This window comes from Myotis brandtii, unplaced genomic scaffold (genome assembly GCF_000412655.1).
Source record: "Myotis brandtii unplaced genomic scaffold, ASM41265v1 scaffold103, whole genome shotgun sequence".
In the NCBI taxonomy this organism is placed as follows: domain Eukaryota; kingdom Metazoa; phylum Chordata; class Mammalia; order Chiroptera; family Vespertilionidae; genus Myotis; species Myotis brandtii.
In genome coordinates this window covers 3,142,028-3,152,443 of record NW_005353460.1, presented here as the reverse complement: position 1 = coordinate 3,152,443, position 10,416 = coordinate 3,142,028, and the positions used below count along the sequence as shown (strand labels likewise).

The 10,416-nt window shown below is 36.9% G+C and overlaps 1 protein-coding gene across 1 annotated transcript in view; it reads left to right on the top strand.

The window, feature by feature from the left end:
* The window catches only part of LOC102252819 (disintegrin and metalloproteinase domain-containing protein 2), a 79,711-nt gene that overhangs the window by 9,239 nt on the left and 60,056 nt on the right, over positions 1-10,416 (top strand). Inside the window, exons 4-6 of the mRNA XM_005856515.2 lie at positions 1,080-1,158; positions 5,877-5,953; positions 6,352-6,520. Of these exons, the coding sequence (XP_005856577.1) occupies positions 1,080-1,158; positions 5,877-5,953; positions 6,352-6,520 (325 nt within the window). The remainder of the gene's footprint in view (positions 1-1,079; positions 1,159-5,876; positions 5,954-6,351; positions 6,521-10,416) is intronic.

Here is a 10,416-nt window from a genome sequence, read left to right as displayed (position 1 = left end):
GGCCAGCAGGGGAGTGGTTAGGGGGCGATCAGGCTGGCAGGCAGAAGTGGTTAGGGGCAATCAGGCAGGCAGGCAGGCGAGCAGCTAGGAGCCAGCAGTCCCGGATTGTGAGAGGGATGTTCGAGGGAACCCAGATTGGAGAGGGTGCAGGACAGGCTGAGGGACACCCCTCCCACCCCCATGCATGAATTTCGTGCACTGGGCCTCTAGTTTATAATAAATAGATAGATGATAGATAGATAGATAAATAGATAGATAGATAGATAGATAGATAGATAGATAGATAGATAGATATAGATAGATAGATAGATAGATAGATAGATAGATAGATAGATAGATAGATAAACTAAAAAGCCTAAGCGAATGACCAGAACAACTGGAATGACCAGAATGACTGATAGACCAGTCGCTATGATGCGCACTGACCACCAGGGGGCAGACACTCAACCCAGGAGCTGCCCCCTGGTGGTCAGTGTATTCCCACAGTCAACATCTTGCTGCCAGCCAACCACCCATGGTCCCTCCCTCCAGCTGGCCAACCTCCCACAGTCCCTCCCCCATCCTTCCCCCCCGGCTGCCAGGCCCGATTGAACCACTGCCTGGCCACCATGGTGGCACAGCAGTGAGGGAAGGAGGAGGGGTAGGCAGGGAACTGCGCGGTGGTGGGGTGCCAACAGCAGCGTCAGCATCCAGCGTCTTTTCCTTCTGCACTCAGCCCAGCGACTGTTGCATCCTCTCCCAACCCTGCCAGGGCCTTTGGGCCTCAGGCTGGGATGGGAAGCTGGGGGTGGGTGGTGGTGGATGCAGCCCCTTTCCCAGGGGTTGCCGAGGTTTGGCTCCTCTTTGGGGCCAGCGACCAACCTCCCGCATTCCCTCCCCTTATCCCTCCCCACAGCCTGCAGGCCCAGATGGCCAGCCTTGTTTGGCCTGGCCCTGATTGGCCTTGATCACCAGCCAGGCCTAGAGACCCCACCCATGCATGAATTTGTGCACCAGGCCTCTAGTAACAAAATAAATATATTTTAAAAATAAAAGCTTAGGGAACAAATTTTTCACTAAACACTCTCTCTATTTTGCAGAGCTTTCTTGCCTCCTAGTTTTAGAGTTTATGGTTATAATGGCACAGGATATATGAAGCCCTTTGAACAACAGATTCAGGTATGAATTTTAGTGTCTGTTTTACCTTTATTAGGTGAGTTTCTGTGATCACCTTACTTAGGGTCCACTTGTTGCTGGAGTACAAAGAGTTGAAGTTATGTTTGTTTTGGCATGAATTTAACCATTTCTTTTTTTATGTATGTATTAACTAAGCCTTATTAAACAGATGATTATCCAAACCAAAAATGATTCTGATGTTTTTAAGCTATTATTTAATGATGATGTACATATACTGTATGTGCTTATGTGGACAATGGGTTGACTATGTTGTAACACATTTCAAATGAAAAAGCATGACTTATGTTAGGAAAGCTAAATCAGGGAAGAAAAGGAGAATTTAAATACTTTTCTGAAGTATTTTCAGGGACCTAGTGAATACATATGGAATTGAAAGCACATTTAGGAATACATTAAATTTTCATATATTTGGAACACTTGGAGCTTCATTTTATAAAGTCTGTAGTTCTTTAAATATATTTTTATTGATTTCAGAGAGGAAGGGAGAAGAAGAGAGAGATAGAAACATCAATGATGAGAGAGAATCATTGATCTGCTGCATCCTGCATGCCCCACACTGGGGATCCAGTCTGCAACCCAGGCATGTACCCTGACCAGTTCAATGCTCAACCACTGAGCCATGCTGGCTGGGCATGTCAGTAGTTTATTGAAAGAATAATAGAGAAGTGTTCATAGAATTGCATGAATTACCCATGCCTGAAATGCCATTTTTCTTTTTACCTCTGCCCTGTCCTACCAATTCCTGTTGTGTGTTTTTTTTCCATTTGCATTACTGGTTTCTATGTGGAGAATCTACTAATACTCTGAAATTAAAGCATTTTGATAGACATGAAAATTTTAACAAAAAAAATAATAGAGACGGTGAATAATTGCTTTAAATTTCACTGAACAGACGAGGCAAATATATGTGAGTTATATATGGAATAATCTATACAGATATATAATAATACATAGTCAAATATATACACACACGTGTGTGTGTGTGCATGCACAAGCTTGTGGCATGTATGTGTGTGTGTGTGTGTGTGTGTGTGTGTGTGTGTAAGAGAGAAAAGAGTTAGTATCAGAGAGACAAAGAGATATACAACCACAATATTCCATGCCTGAATTTTACATACTTTTGCTATACCTAATATCTAACTCTACTTCCTACCTCCCAGGAGGTAACTATGAAAGATAAATGTATAACTAAAAAGGCAAAGCAAAGAATGCTTTATTAATGTCCTGAATGTAGTAAGTTGTTGAATATTGGCCTCAAATGTAACCAGTATAGTCATGTGCCATGTAACGATGTTTCTGTCAAAAATGGACTACCTATACACTGGTGGTCCCATAAGTTTATAATGGAGCTGAGAAATTCCTAACACCTAGTGACACCATAGCCATCATAATGTTGTAGGACAATGCATTACTCATGTGTTTATGGTGAGGCTGATGTAATCAAACCTATTGTGTAAAAAAACTTAGTGATATAAAAGTATAGAACATACAATGATGCACAGTATATAATAATTGATAATGATCATAAACGACTATATTACTGGTTTATGTACTTAGTTGCTATACACTTTATTATTATTTTAGAGTGTACTCTTTCTACTTACTAAAAAAGCAAACAAACAAATAAACAGTTAACAGTAAAAGAGGATGTCATGTTACCCTCACAGCAGCCTGCTACATCTCACTGAGCTTGGAGGTGAGGAAAAAGGGTCTGTTTTGGCTCAAATTAACACAGGCTTCCATTTTCCTTCCTGAATTTTCATAAGTTTCATTGAAGAGCTATTTATTCATTTTCTCTTAGGACAGTTTGTCCTTTTGACCATTTCCAGAGGATTTATATGGTTGTTTATTTATAATTTTCATTTAGTTTGCTAGGGAGCAGATTTGTGGAGCTCTTCATGTTGTCATACTAGAAGTCAATTCTCCACATCTTCATTTTTAAAGATTAATTTATCTTAATACATAATTTTAGGAACCAGAGCTTTCATTCTATTTAAGCATTTTAATCTGGCTCTCTACCTATATATACCTATATATATACCAGGGGTCCTCAAACTACGTTTTGTTTCTTTACTTCAAAATAAGATATGTGCAGTGTGCATAGGAATTTGTTCATAGTTTTTTTTTAAACTATAGTCCAGCCCTCCAACGGTCTGAGGGACAGTGAACTGGCCCCCTATTTAAAAAGTTTGAGGACCCCTGATCTATACATTTAAATCTCCCAGTGAGGGGTTATTAGAGATGAGGAAAAGGAGGCTCAGATCGGTTGTTACTTGCCCAGATTCATAATCCTAGTAATGGGGAAGGCAAGACACAAAACCTAGATTATTTGATTCCGAAGCTCATGCTCTCGGTCATTCATCTATATATAATACCTAGTTTCCTCTATCTCTATCTGTATCTCTATCTCTATATCTATGTCATCTATATCTATATAAAGAAATATATAGTGAAATATATTATTGTTTGCATTATTATTCCTGGGAATGTTATGTGCTACTTTTCTTTGATTTATTTCAAATTTTCTCTTTATTTTTGGTTTCCATCAGTTTATTTTGATGTGTTGAGTTGTTTATATCTTGTGGAAATGAACAAAAACCAAAAAATTGAGAATAAGCAAAAACTATTTATTCAGAACTTGCCATAGCAAGGGAATCAGCCACCATCACTTGTGTTCTCGCTGATACTGTTATTACTGGATTCCTAATGTTTTCCCTTGAGTCTGACAGCCTGTGTGCACTGGCCCAAAGGCATACTGAGCAGGAATTTGCAGTTTAGAAAGAAAAAAAAAGTAGTTTAATATTGAATTAGCTAGTTTGAAGATGGGGAGCTTATGCCTCTAAAAACCCAACTCATAACTTGAATGTTATCTTTTGCCTGCCAGAGGTCTGGACCATGTGACTATTAAGTAGCAGAAGATAGCAGCTACTATCTTCTGCTGCCTCTAGGGCTGCTTTTTTTTTATGCTTTTTTTTCTTACTAATTCCAAAATCATGGGTTATTTTAGTGTTATCTCTTTTTCTGATTTTTCTCTTGACTATGAGACACATTCACACATCTAATATTTTATTTACTTCTTTTAAATTTGATTTTAGAGAGGAAGGGAGGGGGAGAAAGAGACAGAAACATCAATGATGAGAGAGAACCATTGATCGGCTGCCTCCTGCATGTCCCAAACTGGGCATATGCCTGGACCTGAAATCGAACCATGACCCCCTGGTTCATAGGTTGATTCTCAACCACCAAGCTATGCCAGCCGGGCACATCTAATATTTTAAAACTAGAGGCCCAGTGCATGAAACACTTGCACAGGTAAGGTCCCTAGGCCTGGCCAGCCATCAGGGCCAATCTGCAGGGCGACTGGTGGGGTGGCTGGGGAGACCCCACTGGTACCCACCTTGGCTGGCCTGCGGCCTGCGGGCTGGGGGCAGCTCCTGCCTTGAGCATCTGCCCCTAGGTGGTCAGTGTGCGTCATAGTGACTGATCATTCTGCCGGTCCATCCACAATTTGGTCAATTTGCATATTAGGCTTTTATTATATAGGACTAGAGGCCCGGTGCACAAAAATTTGTAGCCATCAGGGCCAATCTGCAGGGCGACTGGTGGGGTGGCTGGGGAGCCCCCCACTGGTACCCACCTTGGCTGGCCTGCGGCCTGCGGGCTGGGGGCAGCTCCTGCCTTGAGCATCTGCCCCTAGGTGGTCAGTGCGCGTCATAGTGACTGATCATTCTGCCAGTCCATCCACAATTTGGTCAATTTGCATATTAGGCTTTTATTATATAGGATCATACTGGCCATATCCAATGATACATTCTTGAGTTTGTGATTCTTGTGTCTAAAGAGCTTTCTTATTCCACCAGACAATGAGCTTTCCTGGTGCCACTTTCAAAACTACCCTCCTGTGTTCAGAAATAGCCAAAATGTCTTCTCAGTTCTGGCTTTTCTGTCCTTAGTTTCTGCTAAGCAACTTGAGATCTCTTTCACATATTCTCAGTTCAAATGTAAATGAAGAACTTACACCTGAATCAATAACATACATTTTGGAGCCTCACTCTGTGCCTCCTTCCTTTCCTGGATATGCACCTCAACTTCTAGGAACTTGAAACCATGGTCAGTAAGATTGGGTTCTTTGTTGGAACTTTAGCTACCTTGTGTGGCCTTGCCTTGGGGGGTGCCCTCAGGTGATATAAATGCAAACTAAATACCATGTTTTTCTTTCTAATGTTGATTCCCTTCTCTCACTTCTTTTCTGCCAGCCTTTGTAGCTGGATTTTAAAATTATTTTTCCAGAATTTATATTTGTAATTGGTGAGGGAGTTAATCCAGTGCAAGCTACTCTGCTTTTACACTCAAATAATTTTTCTCTTGGATTTCTTTTATTTGGTTTTGCAAAATTAAGTCAATAGAATATGAAAAAATAAGTTTTGAAAGATTATTACCTTGTTCCTAATGACTAAGAATGTCATATTTAATTTATAATAGGAAAAAAATATGAAAATGTACTAACTTTTTGAACCTGTGTGAACATATTTTGATAATTGAGCCAAATGTTCATCTAATAATCCTTTAAATATATTTTAGAAACAATAAGCATTTGACACATATGCACAAATTAACATTTGGTTTAAATATTTGAAAATAGTACCTTTAACATGAGGTATTCTAATAGAGATATATGTATTTTATCTTTTGTTTTTCAGAATTTTTGCTACTACCAAGGGTATATTGAAGGGTATCCAAATTCTATGGTGATCCTTAGCACATGTACTGGACTCAGGTTGGGATATATAGTTTTATAATGAGAAAATGGAGTATTATTTCAGAAATAACTTTAAAAATTTTTTAAATTATATTCAGGGGTTCTAACATGAACCATGCCTTATTGTGGAAAACTGTTTTAGAAAAAGCATAATATGAAAATTCTTGTAATCCCTCCTACCTTTATTCTGAATTAAGATTTTTGATAGATTTGGAGACCATGAAATATCAATAGCTACGCTAATACCGATTGCATTACTATTCAGTGCCATTCGGTAAGTTTGTGGATACTTAGGAATTTTTTTTCCACTTTACCACTTAAGACTAAGACTGAAAATTATCTACATTCTATTCAACTAAAACTTGACTAAATGGCATTTTATGTACTTTTTTGAAAATGTGTTTTGAAATTCATAGGGGCTTGCTACAGTTTGAAAATGTAAGTTATGGAATTGAGCCCTTGGAACCTTCAGTTGGTTTTGAACATGTGATTTACCAAGTAAATAATAAGAATACAGGTGCTTCTTTATATACTGAGGAGGATATTGATCCAAGAGACTTGCCCTTTAAAATACAAAGTGTACAGGTAGGTGATTATTTGAGTAACTGTATGGCTATTACTATTCATCAATAAAAACAATATTTTTCTGACAAATTATTTATATTAGTTAATATGATAGATAGATAGATAGATAGATAGATAGATAGATAGATAGATAGATGATAGATAGATGTGCTAGATGTGCCAGAAACCTTGTGACTTATATTGTAAGTCTGAAAACTAGTCATTCAAATTTCCAGAACTACAAGCTGTTATTTTTAACTGTTATTGACACTGCTTTTCCACCCTATGATCTATACCTTCATTGCCTGCAGGTACACTCCTTTCTCCATATCCATTATGTCAAAATTTTGATATAACAAATACAAATGACATTTATATAAATATTGAAGATATTTGCTGAGGAGAATCACTAGGGTCTTCTTCTAAGACAGCTGCCTCAGGGGCAGCTATCACATTTTCCTTAAGATGCAGGGTTAATTTCCTTATGCAAGGACAGAAAAGCTGCTTCTACTGGCAAAGAAGACTCCAGAATTTAGGAGTTCGGTAACCTCAGATTCATCAGAGTCTTCCCATATGTCCCCATTCAAATTTTCCGGATCTCATTTTTTCCCAATTAATACCTTCACTTTAACAGTAGACACCATATGATGTTGGAAATTCAATTTGTGCTGTAACTAATCTACTCGTAGAATGAGAGTCTGAGTTTGATTTTCAACCCTCTCTGATATGCAGCTATAGTAGGTAAGGTTTTTTTGGTTTTTTTAAGGTTGATAATTTTCCAGAACCAACATGTGTGTGTGTGTGTGTGTGTGTGTGTAGGTATGTGTGCATATATGCATGCATGTGGCAAGGTCAAGTAACAAATAAATTAACCATCTCACAAGGACTACAAAATTTATTTGTATATTTCTTTCATAAATTTTAGTGTTTAATCTCTTACATTTTGACATATGACTCAATTGAATTCTTGTAGGGAGTAAGATTCTAAATTCATTATTCTTCATATGGATATCTAATTTCCCCAACGCCATTTGTTAAAAAGACTATTTTTGTTCCATTGAATTTTCATGGCTTGCTTTTTCTCAAAGATCAATTTACCATAAATGTTAGGGACTATTTCCACAATTGCAATTACATTACATTGATCTTTACGCTTATTCTTATGCCAGAACCACAACTTTTTTACTATTATAGCTTTGAATCAGTTTTTGGAATCAGTAAGTGTGCATTCTTCTTTTTAGCTATTGTTCTGGCTATTCTTGTTACTATGAAATTCCAAATTTTAAAATGTATTTCAATTTCCTCAAAATGCTACCTGGAATTGTATTGATTCTGTAGATTCATCTGAGAAATATTGCCATTCAACAATATTAATTATTTCTATCTACTAACATTGAATAGCTTTTTTGTTTAGATTTTATTTAATACTTTCTGCATTGTTTTGCATCGTTCAGTCTTCAAGTAAACTTATTTTGTTAAATTTATTTTTAAAACTTTTATTATTTGAATGCTATTACACATTTAATTTTTATTTCAAATTTGTATTTCTCATTATTAGTGTTAGGAAATTATTTATTTTGTGTACTGATTTTGTATTCTACAAATTTGTTGAAATTGTTTATTAGTTTTTAAATTGGATTTTGATTTTCTATTTAAAAAGTCATGTCAACTTGAATAAAGATAGTTTATGTTCTCCTTTTTTAATTAGGATAACTTTCATTTTTTTAATAGCCTAATTGTTCTGGTTAGCACCTCCAGTATAATGTTAAATAGGTGAGAAGAGATATTTCTGTCTTGCCCCAATCTTAGGAGGAAAGGATTCAGCCCATTACCATCTCTCTAAATAAAAGCCTAAGCCGACCCTAATGACCGAAGGACCGATAGTTTATGTTCTCCTTTTTTAATTAGGATAACTTTCATTTTTTTAATAGCCTAATTGTTCTGGTTAGCACCTCCAGTATAATGTTAAATAGGTGAGAAGAGATATTTCTGTCTTGCCCCAATCTTAGGAGGAAAGGATTCAGCCCATTATCATCTCTCTAAATAAAAGCCTAAGCCGACCCTTATGACCGAACGACCAGTCGACCAGTCACTATGATGCGCACTGACCACTAAGAGACACCAGTCGACCAGTCACTATGATGTGCACTGACCACTAAGGGAAAGACGCTAAATGCAGAAGCTGCCCCCTTGTGGTCAGTGCGCTCCCACATCCAACCTCCCTTTGGCAGGCCAACCTCCTGCGATTCCTCCCCCCCATTGACTGCCCAAATCTCCCCAATTGGGACTGAACAAGGGCCGATCACTGGCCTGGCCGAGGGACCCCACCTGTGCATGAATTCATGTACCAGGCCTCTAGTCTTTACATAACACTTAGCTAAGCAATTTTTTCCCCTTATATAACCACATTCTCTTACTCTATAAAATGGCTTTTAAGTTGTTTGGACTTGCTCACCCTTCAACAGACACATTTCCTGGCATTCTTTTATATACCGTTGTCTTAAATGTATTTGGCTAAAATAGACTGTATCTTTACCCTTTAGGCTTATTGTTCATTAAATGAATGAATATATTATTAACTAAGTATAATCAATCCCAATCTCAAAGAGAACATGAACAAGGATTACTTCAGGCAATGTTAGACAACCAACACATGTTGGTTAAAACAAAGAAATGGTTTGGATCCTTCAATCCATTAATACATTGTTTATCTCAATTAATTTGTGTTTATGTTTATCCTCCAGTAAAGTGGTGTTATTTTCTTGTTTAGGGACTTTAATGAGAGGAATGAGTCCCATAAGCAAACTATCATGAAATATTTGGTGCTTAATTTTAAATGCAAATTATAAAAAACTGGTTAGACCATAAGGGGATTTCATCTGCATTTTTTAAAACAAAACCCTGAAATCTCCAAGGTTAGGCCAAGAAATAGTGGGCAAAAATGAGTGCTCAAATCAGCCCTAATTTTGTCTTACCGACCTTTCTCAACTTTTTTCTTTTCTTTAAATTATTATTATCATCATTTTTCTGATCTCTACTAAATCCCATAGTTCTTATTCTCCAATGCTCAATTTAATATGCTAAAGAAAATAGTTTTACTAATATGGGATGGTTTTAAACTTTAATGTGAAATGGAAAATCTGTAGACATTAAAATAAATATAAGAAAAGTATCCTCAATTTCTGAAATGTTATCCTCCTCTTCTGCTTCTAGAGATCTGTCCAGTGTTTGTAGTTATGCTATTCTAGTAACAAGATATTTTGAATTATTGACACTATAATCTTAAAGAGTTCACAAAGTTGTTTTACAAGTTTTCCCTAGTGCATTCCTCCTAGGTAACATAACAATAATCTTCATGTAACAATAATCATGAAGATAATTATTTCTTTATCCCCATATTTTGGCAAAGTCTAAGTCATATAAATAATAAGGCAGAATTCAAATCCCATCGGGCTTTACATTTTTGCCTAACTTAACCACTATGATCTAGGTGGATGACATCATAACCAGAAACTCATCTTGAGGTATCTGTGGTCCAGTTTGAGAGTTGCTCATTTTGAATAGCTATTGCTCACCTTTTTCTGCAGTGATTTAAAATATCATCCCTCTAAACACAGAAATGCTCCTTACACTTTCAGCATCATAGATAAAACCATACCACATAATAATGGATAATAGCATCATGTAAGCTAATAAAAAAATCACACCTTTTATAATGGGAGTCAATGGAAGGGTTTTTTTGTGTTGTTTTTTTTTTAGGAAAGCGACTAATATAGATAGCTCAAAACCAATGAGAATATAGAGAATGGATAGTAAAGAAAAGTTACTTTCTGAGTAAATTAAATGGTGGATCAGCTGTGAAAGAGGTGACAAGGAAATATTCTGAAAATGATTATTTGATACCTAGCTTTGGTTTA